This window comes from Bos grunniens, chromosome 22, assembly GCF_055505025.1.
Source record: "Bos grunniens cultivar Pamir isolate PY7600 chromosome 22, Bosgru_T2T1.0, whole genome shotgun sequence".
Lineage (NCBI taxonomy): Eukaryota > Metazoa > Chordata > Mammalia > Artiodactyla > Bovidae > Bos > Bos grunniens.
The window spans coordinates 50,819,102-50,835,403 of NC_141186.1; the positions used below are offsets into that span (position 1 = coordinate 50,819,102).

Sequence of the window (16,302 nt, forward strand, 5' to 3'; positions counted from 1 at the left end):
AAGGGAAGGGAGGGCCTGGATCTGGGTAGGTCTAGTGCAAACATACCTCAACATACTTTGAGGTATGTTTTGGAGTTAAAATCAAGCCTTGTTGATACATGAATATGGGAAGACAAAGAGAAGCATGACTCCTAGACTTCCAGGCTGAACCACTGATTGGATGGAACTGGCATGAATCAACCAAGCAAGACTGGAAAAAAGTGGTCTTGGAGAAGAAAATCAAATGGCCATTTGTGGACATGGGGACAGAGGATGGCAGCGGACAGGAATGAACCCTGGAACACTCCACTGGGTAGAGGTAGGGAAGATGAAGAAGAACCAGCAAAGGAGCTGAGCAGAGGGAGGTGGGAGGAAACTAAGAGAGCGTGGGCACTTAGGAGCCAAGGGGAGCAAGCATCAAACACTTGCCGAGGAGGTGAGAATAGAACACAAACTGCTGGACAGTTGGCAGGTCTCTGAGGACCCTGACAAGGGCATTTTTATGGGGAGAGGAACAAGCTCAAACAGTGGGTAGAAAAGAGAGAGGCAAAGAGCTGGAAAAAGCATGTGAAGACAAGCTTTTAAAAACTGGCATATAATTGTAAATAAGATGAATGGACAGCTCTTAACAGTATGGCTCTATACATGTTAAAATCTGCAGACACCTGTGTCACCCAGATCAAGATATAGAATATCACCAGCCACTCGAGGAGGCCACCTTTTGTCCCCTCCAATTGCTATGCCCCAAAGTAACCACCATTTTTATTTCTATCACCAAGGATACCTTTTGTCTGTTGAATGTAGACAGATTTTGAGAGATTTTGTTGATGGTTGGGCTCAGATTTCACAGGCAGATAATGTTCTAATGGGGGTGAGCAGCCGGAGTTCAGGCTTTGTGGGGTAGCAGGCCCTGGGCCCACTTTTCCTGGCTGCTGTGTGTGCTCTGTCTTCAAGAACTGCATGACCAAGACTTCCTTGAGCCTTAGTTTCCCTATCTTAAGCTTGGTCTCTCTCCCCTCACATTTCCTTCATGTGGTAGTGATAAACAGGGAAATCCATTGGGAGCAGTGAAAAAACGGAGTTTTCCAGGGCTCTTGATAACCTATAGTGTCCAGAGCTCAGTCACCAGGGGCTGGGTGGGGCTGGAATCTTGGAGGCCAAGGAGTCCTGTGTTTGAACAACAGACCTGGCAACAGCGTGGCCCTGACAAAACACGTCTGCCCTTCTGGAGTCTCCTCTGCTGTCGTGTCTTCAGGCCACTATGGTGCTGCTCAGGCCCCTGGCACTTCTTCTTGTTCTGGTTGTCTCTGGTGAGGAGCTGGTGGGTGGGGGAATTTCACTTCTCACCCCGAGTCCACAGTGGAGTCTTGCTCCCTCTCAGATAAGCTACCATGGAGAACAGTGGCTGGGGGGAGCCAGGAAAGGGCAAAGATCTGAACCCCTGACTCTCATTCCTTATCTTAGCTGCTTCCTCACCCAAGTTTCCACTGTCACCCTATCCTGGGGACAGTGGGAAAGACGACCTAGACGATGAAATGAGCCGATCTGTGGTTGGATGTGGGGGACAAGGGAAGACTTTGGCTGCTTGTCTCCAAGATGTGGCCAGGCCTCAAGGCAGAAGGGAAGGACTCTGTGTACCTGGTTCCATGAGCATGGGGGTCTCTAGCTTGAATCGTCTCTTTCTCACAGAACTCTACTGCCTGTCCTGGTTCATAGATGTCTCTGAGAGCCAGGGACCTGGAGCCACCCTTCAGTCTTTCTCCTTCAACTGCTCTCCATATATACCAACCCTGGAGTTGCTCCATGTACAGCCACCCACCACCTTCTTTAACCCACCTAGCCTGACCAGGTGGCAGGGGACCTATGTGGGCAAGGTAGGGTCATGGGCACAGCTGGGGACAGTGGGGGAAGGGCAGACTCTAAATTCACAAAGTCAGAGGTGGTGTGAAAGTGATGGTGTTAGTCACTCAGTCATGTCCGACTCTGCAACCCTATGGACTGTAGCCTGCCAGGCTCCTCTGGTCCATGGAATTCTCCAGGCAAGAATACTGGAGTGGGTTGCCATTCCCTTCTCCAAGGATCTTCCCGACCCAGGGATCGAACCTGGTCTCCTGCACTGCAGGCAGATTCTTTACCATCTGAGCCACCAGGGAAGCCCCTAGAGGTGGTGCCGGGGGATGGAGATCCTAGGCCCCACATGGCACTGCCCACCTGCCACAGATGACCTTGAGCAGCTCAGCCCGGCTGGATGCCCTGACAGTGAACCACTATGAGCTGCAGCTGAGGTTCACATGTGGCAACCAAGTGACAGAGGGTCGGCTTTCTGTGAATGTTCAGCGGGACCCTAATCGTGACCAGTGTGCTGGTCGATTTGCCAGCCCAGGTAAGGCCAGAGGCAGCAGGTGGGGGGTTGCGGGGGGGCAGGCATGGCCTGAATCTCCCTTACCTCCCCTCTGGCCAGCTGGGGAAATTATTCAGGTTCGAGAAACTGTCACACCTGGGACCCCGCTGTACACTCTGCTGCTCCCAGGCCAGGGAGCCCAGGTGAGGCCTGCATGTGGGCAGTGGTGGAGGGGGTAGGATGGAGGGAGATGGGAAGACCAAGGCCAGCCCCTGCCTGGCCAAGAATAGTCTGCAGAAGGACTCTTTAGTCTATAACGGAGCCTCTGTGGGATACATGTTCTTGGAGAGAGCCACTGAGGGCTTCACAACCCCCAGTGACTATGGCTGTTCCCATAGGGACTTCTCAGGGGTTGAGTTCGTCTTTAAAGTTCTTGTGTTCTAAATTCTCCAAAAAAAAAAAAAAAAAACTAAATCATTTTTACAATCCCCAAAAGAAATGTATTTTAAAAACTGAATAGTTTAAAAGCAGAGATGATTTTGGATCAGGGACAGGGGAGCCCAGGCTAGAGTAAGTGGCAGTGGCAGAGTACAGGAGATTTGAAAGTGCGCAGATACCTGTTGGGTTCTTTGGGGATTTTGACAGGGTTGCTTGGGGGCACTGTGGTAGGGAAGAGGGCCTCCAGCATCTCTTTCCTGTCAGATGAACATCACTAGTGCCCAGGACCCTCCATACTTCCCTGGACCTTTCTCCATCGATGGGCAGGGTCAGCTGTGGGCACCATCCCAGGGACTCAAAGGCCAGGCTCAAAAGGTGAGCACGACTGGGGACCTGGCAATATCCATGAACTGGGCATAAAATGGACAGAACCATTACCTCATGGAGGATTGTTTGTTTCTGGCCTCATCAATCATGCTGCCTTTCCCAGACATAGCCCATACCTGCTGCCCCAGGCTGGCTGTCCTCCCACCTTGGCTTGGTTCTGTGCTGGGCTCTGGAGCTCTAGAAAGAAGAGGGATCCCTGGCTCCAGGAGCCCACAGTGCCCCTTACAGAAAGGAGAAAGTTCTGAGCAGTCACATAGGAAGTGAAAACTCTGAGTACAGCGGTGTGTGTAGTCTGAAGGAGACTAGAGAAGTTCCTTCTTTAAAGCTTCCAAATCTTAGTGACTGGCTCTTGGCAACTCTATGATGCTAATTTATGTTGTGAATGATTCAGATATTACTCATTTGGGGGCTGTGTGCATCCAAAGAGAAGGACTTATGACCCAGAAGAGTAAGACACAAATGAATATCTGTCAGTAGAGTGATAGGTCATGGGGAGGAGTGAGTGTGGGGCTCCTTATAGAGGTCCTGAGGGGGGCTGGGCACACACATACAGGTAGACACACATCGTGGTTCCCTTCTTGTTTTGTGTGCATGGCAGGTCTTCCAGCTTCAGATCCTAGTGACCTTTGGACAAGGCCGAAGCTGCCGTGGGATGCTGACGGTGAAAGTTTTGCCTGTTTCCTCTAGCCAAGTCTCTTTCCCGTAAGGCTTCCCTACCCTGGCGACAGTGGGAAAGAAAGGACCCAGCCCCAGGGACTCGGGAGTAGGGTTAAGGTGTAGGGCTGCGGGAGCATCCCCAGCTGGCTACTGTACCAAGGAAGACCCAAGGGAGGGGCCTGCAGACCCTGCCGGGAGCAGGTAGGAGCCAGTGCTCCCATTTTGGTCCAGGCAGCAAGCCCAGAACATCACCATTCCCGAAAACCTGGTTCCCGGAAGTAAGGTGGCTCAGGTCCACGCCCGGGGCTTCGACGTGCGCTATGAAATCGTCTCCCCGGTGCCCTGCCGGCTCTTCTCCATAGCACGCGGTGAGGGGCGTGGAGGGCGGGTAAGGGGATGCCTCTGCGGCTGGTCTAGAAGTGACCCGCAACGCCTGGAGCCAAGGCAGAACCTGGGGCGAGGTCGCGTTTGGGGGCCCAGAGTTAGAGAGGAGCCTTGGAGGCGGCGGCCAGGTGGTCAGTCTCTGCGCCCTGAGAGGTGGGCGTGGAGAGGTGGGAGGGTGGGAACGGGACTGACCTGGGGGCGGGGCCGAACTCTGCGTCTGGCGCCCTGCCACCCCTCCCAGTTGACGGCGTGGTCCGGACCACCGCGCCCCTGGAGCTGGCGCAAGCCCCGGACGCCGCGGTCACTAGGCTGCGGGTGAAGGCCTTCGAGCGACTCCGGCCGTGGGACAGCGCCGAGCTTGATTTCCAGGTGGACGTGCAGTCGGTCAACCGCTGGCCCCCGCGCTGCCTCCCAGCGCTGCTGGTGTGAGTATTTGGGAGTCTAACCTTGGCTGTTGGGTGAGAGCCAGGGTTCGCAGCCCAGCCCCAGCTCCCGCCCTGCCGCCCGCCCTCTGCTCCCAGGACTCAGATCCCCGAGACCACGCCTGTGGGCACCTTCGTGAATACCTTCACTTGCACTGACCCGGACTCTCCTGGCTCCACCCTGGACTACCAACTGCTGTTCCACAGCCCTGCCAGCGCTTCCAGCCTCTGCCTGCGAGACGGAGTCCTGGAGGTACCCAGGCCCCGCCCTTAGACCCACGTGTAGAGTGCTTGGACAGGAAGGGGGTGGCCCAACGGCCCCGTGGGAGTGGAGACCATGAGGGCGAAGGATATGGTGTTGCAGCCAACCCGCTTTACCCGAGGGTTAGGGTAGGGTCTGTGAGAATAACCTGGCTGGAGGCAGCCCAGTGGGCTCAAGGCTCTCCTAGGCCTTGGCTGCGCCTCACTCTCCTGTCCCTCTGGTTAGGTGAATGACACGCTGGACTGTGACGCTCCTGGCGCCTGCTTGCAGCATACAGCCTCCATTCTGGTGCTTGACAGTGGTCAGCCTCCGATGACCAGTGAGTGACCACGCCCAGGCCTGGACATTCAGGACAGGGCTCCTCTGTGCCCCTCTTCCTGTCTTCAGGGTGGCGTCATCTCTCTTGGAAACCAATAGGGCAGGGTTGTGTCCACTAAAGACCCCTGAGTGAGCTACTGCCCACCTCCCTCCAGAGCCTCTCCCTCCTCTGACCCCCAGGGCAGGGCCGAGCCAACCAGGCCAGCTCCCTGACTTTCAAATGGCTTCCAGCTGAGGTGCCTGTGCTGGTGATGGTGACACCTGTCAACGAGTTCTCCCCAACCTGTGTCTCACGCACATTCCGGGTTCGTGAGGATGCAAGGCCCCACACCCTGCTGGGCTCTGTGATGGGCACAGACCTGGATTACCCCCACGACAGCACTGAGTACTCCATCTCTGGCGGGTCCGCCCCCTTTGCTGTGGACAGTCTCAATGGTACTCCCACCCCAGGGCTGGGTGGAGAGGGTGGAGCCAGGGTTGACTCTGCAAGCTGAGGCTGTGGCCCCCTCTTCTAGGGGAGGTTCACCTCCTGGGACCTTTGGACTATGAACTGCAGAAGTCGTACAGGCTCACTGTCCTGCTGACTGACCACAGCCAAGACCAGGACCCCACCTGCCACCGTTCAGGCTCCTGTACCATCACCATTGAGGTTGAGGTAAATGAGCCCTGAAGCTTCAGAAATAATTGGAAAGAGTTCCTCTCCTCCCTCGGGCGCTCTGCTTTTCCTCTCTGCTTCAGTTTCCTCTGACTTCCCTGGTGGCTCAGACGGTAAAGCATCTGCCTACAATGTGGGAGACCTGGGTTTGATCCGTGGGTGGGGAAGATCCCCTGGAGAAGGAAATGGCAACCCACTCCAGTACTCTTGCCTGGAAAATCCCATGGACATAGTCCACAGGGTTGCAAAGAGTCGGACATGACTGAATGACTTCACTTTCAGTTTCCTGTACTGGTTGGCTGGAGAGGGTTGGGGCCTTGTTATGCAAAGTTCTGGAAACTGTTGGCCAACACCGAGATTCTGGTTGTGGTGGGAGGAGGCTGAGGGGCTGGACTGGGGGTTTGGGGGTGGGTGATCTGACTACCTTCCAGCAGGATGTGAACGACCATGCCCCCGAGTGTGAGCCCCCATTTCAGGAACTCACCGTCTACGCTCACCTGGGCCCTAGTTTGGAGGTGACCACAGTGTCGTGTCGGGTGGCCCAGGAGCCCCAGCGCCTGGCTTTCTCCTACAGAATTGTGGGAGGTGAGGGCCATGGGAGCCATGGGGGCCGTGGGGGCCCTCCAGGCTGCTGGGGAGGGGCAGGCCAAGGCCAGCCATGGTCCCCTTCTTCTCCCACTCTGTTTTTCAGGGAATAGTCAGAGCCGATTCAGCCTGCAAGGAGCTGTCCTAGTGCACAACGACCTCATGTTGGGCCCCCCTGGCCAGAGCAGTCCCATACATACGAGCTATTGATCCGTGTGGCCGATGCAGGCCCCTCCACCCCCCACCTCAGCACCACGGCCACTGTCATTGTGCATATAGTGCCCTGGAGGGCCAGCACAGGGGCCACCAGCATCCACAGAACCACAGTGAGGGGTTGTCCTCAGGCCCTTACTGGGTGGGGAGAAAAGATATAGTTTTCGAGGTGGAACAATTGGGGAAGGTATTTCAGAGGAAACTGCCGAGTGCAAAGAGTCTGGCAATACAAAGGAGAAACCTGGGGTGTGGGATGGCCCAGCCCTTGGAGGGGTTTGAAGGTTGGATGATTGGGGCGTTTTGGCAGGACAGTGGTGAAGCTGTGGCCCCATTTCAGGTGCCTTCAAGGATGACACCCCTGCTTGTGACAGACACGGAGGTTTTCTGGCAGCCGGAGCCCTGGTTTGTGGTGGTGCTGACAGTGACCAGTGCCCTTCTCCTCCTGGGTTTGGGCTGGTTCCTCAGCTGGCTCCTGCGGGGGTAGGGTTCCTATCCCTGTGCTGCTTGCCTCCCACCACCCCCGGCCCTCACATCTGTGACAGCTGGTTCTACCCAAGACTGCCCAAATTGATGAGCAGACAGAATGATATTAAGGAGGACTGCCCTCCCTCCGGGGGTCATCAGCTTAGAGGCAGAGAGACACTGGGAGAAAGCTGTCTCCTTTGCTGGCAGAACCCAGTCTGGAATGGGATGGCTGTGGATAAGGTCAAGGGATTTAGACTCTTGAGTCTGTCATGCATTGGGTATTTACCCCTATTCCTGAGCCCTGCCTTTCACCTGAAATGTGACCTTCCTCTAAGATGCCGAGTTTCTCGTGAGCACAGGACTGAACCCAGGGGAAGATGGGAGTAACATTGTGGCCACTGCATACAGACACAGGCTATCTCCAATAAGAGTGGCAGATGAATGGTGCTGATTCCTGGAGCCAGCAGGTCTGCTGTTCTCACTGCTTGGTCTCTCCTCCTGGCATTTTAGGTTGACCCAGGTGCTACAGACATCAAGCAAACCCACCCAGGCTTTACTGCTAAACAGGTAAGCTTCCTTTGCCTACCTCTATGCCTGGAAGTCCATCTCTGAAACTCAGGCTGGGGCTCAGAGCCCTATCCTGTACTTCTGCTCCTACTTTGCCCCAGTATCCAGGGAACTAAGGGATCCATTGAAGGGTTTGTGGAGGCCCCGAGGATGGAGACACCCCAGGCACCCAGCAGTGTCATGAGCCTGGTATGTCAACCTACCATCCTGCGCAGTGGGCACTGAGGCTGCTGCTGAGTGTCCCCTGCCAAGCCTGCCCCCTTTCCCATGGCTGGCTATCCCTGTGGGAGGGACCATACCAGCACCATCAGGATGCAGGAAGCAGGTGGGTTCTTCACCCTTTTGGGGGGGCAAGCTTCCACCTGCTCCCCATGGGCAGAGGTCACCTCGTTACACCCTCCTCATTCTTCCCCTCAGCACCATTTTGATGGCAGAGCCCAGGACTCCCGTGAGTTCCCCTTTTTCCAAACCATTCTCCACTTGGGCCCACTTTCTCTTCAGACCTCATCTCAATATCTCTGCCTACCACCAGACATCCACTATCTACTCTTTCCCTGAATGGGGTCTCTTCTCACCCCTCCTCATCCTTCAGCCAGTGTTTCCCAAACACCTGGGACCCTGATCTGGTTCCTACCTCCAGGGGGAAATGGGGGGAAAGTTGTGAGGGAAGAGGCCCCCAAATGGTCCACTGTCATCATGAATTATGATAGAGTAATCTGGCACGGGGCTCAGGGGAGCTGATGTCAAGTTTCGGGGACTCATGGATGCTTCCTGTGTATCTGAGCCAGACCTCAAATGATTTGCTGAGAAAGCAGGGAGAGGACAAGCCAAATCAAGAAGGGGGGGGGGTCACACCAAGGGTCCTGGAATATCTTTCCCTGCCCTTAGGGGAGGGAAGCAGTGCTGCTAAAGCCAGCAAGGCCCTCTCTCTCTCTCCTGACCATCTGAGCTCAGGTACAGGCAGAGATTACCTGTTCAACACGCACACGGGAGCCCGACGCTGGCTCTGAGGCCCAGGAGCTGCATCATATTTGTGGAATTTCTTCTTCACATGATCATGTGTTTTCAAGCTGATTCAATAATAAACAAAATTACCAACAGAAGAGTCCTTGCCTGGTAACCTACATGTGGGAGCAGCTCTGAGATCTGTGCTTCCTTGTTCTCAATTGGAGGATGCCCTATCTTGTGGAAACAAGGTTATTTTTTCTTTCAAGAAGGCATTGTACAGTGCTGACTGTGATTAATATTCTGCAGAAGACACTGTTATCCTCGTCAATGACTGAGGGGGCCTCCAGTTGGCCTGTCCCCTCAGAGGACACCTACTCTAGCAGATGGGGAGGGCCCAGGAGCCCCACCAACTTCCAGGGCAGTTTGCAGACTGTATGTGGAGGTTTTCTTGCATCTGGAGCTTTTGCACTCAAGTGAGGGTTGGTGTAGACTTGAGCACCCTGTGGCATGGCTGGCCATGGAGGGATCGAGAATAGCCCCGTTTTGAGCAGGTGTTCCCATATCCTCTTGATCTCTTTGGTTCATGGGTCCTCTGTCCTCCCTGTGCTGCACATGGCCAAGTGGCCCACAGCAGCCTACAGGAGGGCAGGTTCTGTTGGGGGGAAGTGCTAGCCCACTCCCTATACCCAGCCTGGCATCAAGTCTCAGGATACTGCCAGCTCTCCCAGAAGACCTGCTGTCTTGGTGGAGGCTATCTTAACTGTGGTGTCTTCAAGTTCTCTCAATCTTCTTCCCTCTGTCAAGTTTATGGACCTGAACCTTCTTGAGAGTAGCTTCCCTTGTGGCTCAGCTGGTAAAGAATCTGCCTGCAATGCTGGAGACCTGGGTTCAATCCCCAGGTTGGGAAGATCCCCTGGAAAAGGCAAAGGGTACCCACTCCAGTATTCTGGCCTGGAGAATTCCATGGACTATATAGTCCATGGGGTCGCAAAGAGTGGGACATGACTGAGCCACCTACACTTACACTTTCAGAGTAGCCAAGAATCTCCCTTCCTGAACCAGTTACAGTGCCCCAGGCAGAGGAAGAAGTCGAGTGCCTTCTGTGGGAAAAATATGCTTCATGGTGTTTCCAGAAAAGTGAGTGTTAGAGCTGGCCTCAGGGACAGCAACTTGACAGCAGGAGGTTATAGGAAGCAGCTGCCGGCAGACTTCCTGAGCACTTAGAATGCTCTAAGGGCTCATTAAACGCTCATCTCTAAGGAGTTTGATTTTTATCCTCATTCCACAGATAGAACAAGCAAGCCTCCAAAGTCACAAAGCTAGCTAGTCAGGTCACTTGATGTGAGTCAGGCTGTGTGATTACATTTGATGCCAAGCCCAAGGTAACAGTCTTCCCAAGGCTCGTAAGTTGCGCTTGGTGGCAGACCATGACAGTCCAGGGCAAAAGATGTTGTTATAAGAGCTGGAGACAAGATGCCCTAGGGCAGGAATAAGAGTGCCTGTTATGTGCCAGGACTTGTGCTGGGGACTGAACTCCAGGCAGAAGGACAAACGTGGGAACAGGCCAGAGACTGCTGGGGCACAAAAGGCTGATGAAGGGCAAAGCTAGGGAATCCACTGGAAAGAGAGCATTATACACCGGAGCCAGTAAGAGGAAGCGCGAAACTCGGTGCTCACATTTCCAGAGGTGGCATAACCTTGGCCCAGCCTTCCCACACTGAGCCCCAGTTTCCTCAGTAGTGAGGGACAACTCCTGCCTTCCAGGGTGAGTGACCCAAAAAAGCATACAGCAGACATTCCCTAAGTGTGCATGCGTGCGTGAAAAGACGCTGTCGGCTCCATTCAGAAGCCGAGCACTCACGGATGCCAAGGGCGCTACGGCCTCCGGAGTAGCTAGCAAAAGCTCTACCTCCAGCAACTCCGGGAACTGCGCGCATGCGCCAATCCGTGCCGTCACAGTCACGTGCTGAAGCGTTCGGCTTGGGCCGCGAGAGGCAGGCTCTGACTGACAGGCCGGCCAACCTGTCATCGGGAGGCACTACACTGGACGTAGGGCAAAGAGGCTGTTGATTGGGAGTATTCTAAGCTGGGGGCGGGTTCTTTGCCGTCCTGGTTACTATGACGCCCGGCCCCCGCCCCCTCGGCTGGCCGCCATCTTGTTGTTGATCCGTACCTAGTGGGCAGCGCCGGGAGCTGGACCGAGCGGCCGGTGAGGGGCCGCTCCTGCGGATCTCAGCCACCTGCGCTGCCTGCCAGGGGGCGGGCCGAAACCTGGAGGCCCGGGGGGCCCAGCTCCCGTGGGGAGCCGTGGGCGCCCGCTGCCCGGGCCGGGCCGGTGAGTGACAGGAGCCGGGCCGAAAGACCGGCCTGACGCCGCGGGGCGGGCGGCGGCGGGCGCGGGGTTGGAGCTAGCGCGCGCAGGGCAGGGGCATCGGCTGAGCATCGCTCGAGCGTCCTTATCGGCCGCCCGTGAAGTCTCCCCAATGCTGGTGCCGAGGTCGCAGGACGGCCTCGGGGTAGAGGTCCAAAAGCCCCGCGCCTGAGGGCTGGCCGGCGGGGTAGCGGGAAACTAGTTTCTGTGACTGAAGCCCTGGGCTCCACTGACCCGCAGCGCTGAAACGTGTCCAGTGCCAGCTTGATGCTCTCCAGGGTCTTGTGTTGTTCCCAGGTGAGAAATACACGTACTATTTTCTTAGATGTCGCTCCTGCGAGTGACTTTCAGACCGATTGAGACTAAGACTAGGTCAACCAGTCGAAAGCCCCCGCAAAGCAGGCCGGCCAGTGTGACGGCCCTTGTGATTCAGACCAGGCGAAGGCCCCTCTGCCCGGCGCCTGCCTCTTAGACTCCTCGGAGCTCACCGTTTGCTTCTTCCTGAAGGGCCTGATCAGATGTCCCTGATGCCCGAATTTTGGTTTGGGACATATATATTTTGTTGTTGTTCTGAATCACCACTTTTTGGAGTGGTGGTAAGAGCTTCCTCTTTTGGCTCTGGGAGAAAGTGAGTATTGGTGGTAACTTGATTGGTTTTATCTCCTAAAAAGATAATCTGCCAAGTGTAGACAAAAGAAATGTAAGAGGGTGTTAGAATCAGAAAAAGAAATGAAACTTCTTTTTGTCTCGTGAATGCCAAATTAACTTTTAACAGAGTAAATGTATCTTGCCCAATGAAACAGACTTCCAGGCCCCCTTCTTTTGTGAGGATAAGAGGGTTAGAGACCCCACCTAAGGTGTGCAGGTCTAGGAAACCTCTGCGTATAGGTTGAGATTTGATGTCCTGATGTGCTGAGGGCTCCAGAAAACATTTCTGTTTGCCTGTGGTCCCTTGGCTTCTCAGCACAGGCTTCTGTCTGTGGTCATACAGAAAGCCTGCCTGAGACCACTAAGAAGTTGAACAACAATACTTTGTGCGCTTGTGTCAGGATCTTATCACCTCAGAATGTTTAATTTTGCAAGAAACTATCCGTTTGGTCAGGAGATGCTTTTGGAGAAGATGCTGAAACCAGAGGCAGCTGGTGGCCTGTTGCTGTTTGCCTTGTGAGGAGAGAGAGAAGTTGAGTGAGTAGTCTTTAGGCATTTCATTACCCTCCCTTGGGCCATTTTTTGAATCTTGGATGAATTTTCATTTTGGTGAGACCAGTTCCTTGGGCAGTTCTTTACAAGAAAGGAAGATGCGAAAATATTAGGAGCTTCTCAAAATGGCCTCAAACTAACTTCCCCCCAACTCCCCTCTGATTAACACTTCCTTTAGAAAGTTAAGGCTGCCACAGGGTTAAATGCTTGCTGTTTTCTGTGAAAAATAACCATAAATTAGGCTCTTAGTCTGTTTCAGTTATCTTTGAGATATAGGAAGAGAACAAATCTCTTCCTTAGTCTACTTAACTACTCTAACTTTTGCATGCAATTTTAGGTTCAGGGGTCCATTATAGTCCATTCCCAGTCTAACGCTGTGTTAGAACTGTTGCCCCAAGGAAGTTACAGAATAGCCAAGAACTCTTATTGCCTTTTTTTTAATGCTTTATTGCCTTGTGAATACTTAGGAGTATTAGATCGTGCTTGCTTGATTAAGCCTATTTTGTTACTCAGAGATAGCTTATAGCAGTACTTCTATGCTGGGCATTTTTAAATGCAAATAAGTAGGGATGTTAGAATAGCGGACCTTCCATCTACTTTAACTTTGTATGTACATAATTCATCTGTTGGAGAAGGCGATGGCACCCCACTCCAGTACTCTTGCCTGGAAAACCCCACGGACGGAGGAGCCTGGTGGGCTGCAGTCCATGGGGTCGATAAGAGTCAGACACAACTGAGCGACTTGACTTTCACTTTTCACTTTCATGCATTGGAGAAGGAAATGGCAACCCACTCCAGTGTTCTTGCCTGGAGAATCCCAGGGACAGGGGAGCCTGGTAGGCTGCCGTCTCTGGGGTCGCAGAGTCGGACATGACTGAAGTGACTTAGCAGTAGCAATTCATCTGTAAATGTCAGCATTTTTAACTGTTATGAGCAACAGACTTAATGAGTCAAAACTGCTTCAGGCATATAGGATGAGATTTGATGTCCTAATGTGGCATTTTCGGTGCTGCTGCCCAGCTGGTCCCAACCCACCTCTCCCAGGTTTGTCCTAATCCTCACCACCCGAATGGTTTGGTAATCATTCCATGTGTGATATTTTCTTACACAGATCCTGTTGCCAGCTAATCCATTTCCTTTTGCCCCTCTTGGGGATACCCTTTGCCTTCAGTTTCACTTCTCTTTTCTCAAGTCCAGCTCAGGTCCTTCCTACCTCCTTTATGAAACACTCCCCGAAACATTCCGGTCTTTGGGAATACTCTACTCCCTCTGAACTGCAGTGGTATTATTGCCCTTATTAAAAACAATAATACAGTATATGCTCTTTTAAGAATAGCTTTTTTCTGATTAGACCTAACCCCTTTCCTGCAGAGATTGTAGTTTTGTGTCTTTTTGTACCTGCATGTAGTAGATAAGAACTAAATGTTCACAAAAATGTGCAAAATGTGCCTGAGTTGGAACACCCTCTAATTAAACAGGGAATTGGAGGGAATAGGCAGATAGAAATGAGACTTTGACCGTGGAGCTCCAAGTCCTACACTGCCCGGAGGGCTTGCACTCTCGCACCGCACAGAGGCCCATCATTCTATAAGGCAGGACTTGCGCATAGTGCGGAACTGAAGCCCAACAATAGAAAGTAAATCTGCGTTTCAGAAATGGCTGTGTGGCTCATCCCTCTTCCTGGCTACTTTTGACTCTCAGAAAACATGTATTGGGTGAGCATAGCGTTGAGATTCTTAGACTCTTCTTGGTTGGGTCTTCTCACTGCCACCTTGGGCTTCTGTAAATGTGTCAGAAGTATTTGCTGCTTGTCCTCCCAGTGCTGCCCTGAAACTGTAAGGAGCAGTGATGGGTGGAGCTGGGGAAAGCCAGGTAGAGCTGTCTCTGGGTTGGAGCAGAGAGGCATTTTGTATGTTTGCACCAGGAGATCTGTGCTTTTGCCCCGATCTTAAGTCACATTTCATTTCTCTTCCTGTACTACAGCAGGATTTAAGCAATGAATTCTGTGTGGGAAAACCTAAGCAATCTTGGATCTTTTATAAGATTGAGACTCTCATTCATGTTTGCTGCTATTACAGTTTGAAGTTGGGTTTATGTAAGAGGCATTGCAAATGAGTTTTGATGGGAACATATGTTCATTTCAGTGTTGGATCCCTGATAGAGACTTTGTTTTTTTGAATGCTTAGAAAATCTCATCTCTTCTGCAAAAGTTTTTATTTGTGGGTGGGGATTTAGCTCATTTGTTCCTGTCCTCTCATTTTCCAGAAGGTAAGCAGGCCTAGGACTGGACTCTTTTCAAATCTAAATTTTGATGTCAGGAAATAAGAGTACCTTGAAGACCATAAAAATCTGAGCCTGTTACAATTGAATGAACTAAGCAACTTTGTAATCAAAAAGTTAAATAATGAGAACTGTTGGTCCTTATAAACTCAGCTGGTGAGAATGTAAAATGATGCAGTCACTTTGGAAAATAGTCTGGCAGTTCTTCAAATGTTTAGAGTTACCAGCAATTCCACTCCTAGTTATCTACCCAAGAAAAATGAAAACATGTACAAAGCGAAAACCTATATATGAGTGTTTATAGCAGTGTTATTCATAACAACCAAAACGGGAAATGACCCAAATGTTTATCAACTGATAATGGATCAATAAAATATGGTTTATACATATTTTATATATACAATGGAATATCATTTAGCAATAAAAAGGAGTGAGGTACCAAAATATACTTCAACATGACTGAACCTGGGAAACATTATGCTAAGTGAAAGAAGCCAGACACAAAAGGTCACACATTATATGATTTCATTTATAAAACATATCCAGATGAAGCAAATCTGCAGAGATCGGAAGTAGATGAGTGGTTGCTTAGGGCAAGATGAGAGGTGATGAGTATGTTCTGAAACTGTAGTGATGGTTACACATAACTTTTATATACTAAAAGCCCTTGGATTATACACTGTATTTCTTATTTTATTTTTTTTGGCCATGCTGTGTGGCATGGTGGGGTCTTAGTTCCCTGATCAGGGATTGAACCCGTGCTCCCTGTGGTGGAAGCATAGAGTCCTAACCACTGTACCACCAGGAAAGTCCCATAAATTGTACACTTTAAATGGGTGACTTGTATGCTGTGTGAATTATATCTTGAAGCTGTTGTAAAAAATAACTTATCAGTAATGTATATTCACTAATTTAAAAAAAGATCATATATGAATAACAAGAAATAAAAACAGGACCATCCATAATTTCACTGTTAGTGTTTTATTGTTTGACCATATTTCTTCAAGTGATTTTTTGTAAGTTTTACAAAAATGAGATCATGCAGGACACCCTAATTGGTACCTTGTTGCAGTCAACACTGTATTATAAACTTCTGGGTTGGTAAATGATGTATTTACATCAGGGGCTAGCTGGCAATAAATAAGGAAGCTGAAGGGGAGCAAGGTGCCACTGTGCTGCCTCGTTTCAGCTGTAGGTCAGATTTGCCTTGATTTCAGGTGAAAGTAGAGTGCTTTCAGATGAATGTAGAGTGCTCCTGTGAAACCTTTTGTGAGCCAAAATGACATAAAGTGAAAAAACAATTACCTTAGGACTCATCTTGCTAACGGACGTACAGTGTAAATCAAGATAGCGCACAGATGCTCACAGACAGTTCAGAGCTGTAGCAGCTTGAGATGCTCCTGGGAAAGGAGCTTGGCAGTGCCACTCTTGCTGCTCTGGGTGCACTCTGCCTTTGTAATGACTCCCTGCAAAACAAATACTGAATGCTGTTTTCACTTGCTGCCTTTCCCTAAAAGTGAAAACGCTCTTTGGATCTGTTCTGGCTAGTGAAAGTGGTGCTAACGTCCATCTTTCGTAAAAACACAGTGGTGTGAAGTGAATTTTGAAAAGCGGGGGAGACTCGCTCTCTAAACAGGTGTTCTTTTCATGATCTATTTATGGCATGATTTTTCATATTTTTGTGTTTTTCATGGATAATTTTGCTGGTTAAAATGGCTCCCAAGTAACCAATGCTGGAGTGCTGTCTAATCTTAAGTATAAGAAGGATGTAAAGTGCCTTATGAACAAAATACATGTGTTAGATAATAGATAAGATTTGTTCAGATCTGA

The 16,302-nt window shown here is 51.3% G+C and overlaps 2 protein-coding genes across 4 annotated transcripts in view; both read left to right on the forward strand.

Moving 5' to 3' along the window:
• The first annotated feature begins 159 nt into the window (after positions 1-159).
• On the forward strand, positions 160-8,776 carry CDHR4 (cadherin related family member 4). Its single transcript, XM_086368003.1, is given in 21 exon segments — positions 160-298; positions 1,164-1,289; positions 1,669-1,853; positions 2,200-2,362; positions 2,441-2,523; positions 3,023-3,133; positions 3,744-3,847; positions 4,034-4,170; positions 4,428-4,611; positions 4,708-4,861; positions 5,096-5,189; positions 5,420-5,623; positions 5,704-5,843; positions 6,278-6,428; positions 6,535-6,600; positions 6,603-6,754; positions 6,979-7,121; positions 7,617-7,673; positions 7,775-7,862; positions 8,091-8,121; positions 8,628-8,776. Coding segments are annotated over 20 exon segments (2,352 nt in total). The 5' UTR covers positions 160-298; positions 1,164-1,240; the 3' UTR covers positions 8,684-8,776.
• A 1,991-nt stretch (positions 8,777-10,767) lies between these two features.
• IP6K1 (inositol hexakisphosphate kinase 1) overlaps positions 10,768-16,302 on the forward strand; it is a 37,379-nt gene continuing 31,844 nt past the window's right edge. The window contains exon 1 of one of the 3 annotated variants that reach the window (XM_086368021.1): positions 10,768-11,289. The gene's annotated coding sequence lies outside the window, so the exon portion shown is untranslated. Of the gene's footprint in view, positions 11,290-12,009; positions 12,178-16,302 lie in introns of those variants that run through there. The other 2 variants (XM_086368020.1, XM_086368024.1) reach the window with 2 other exon arrangements.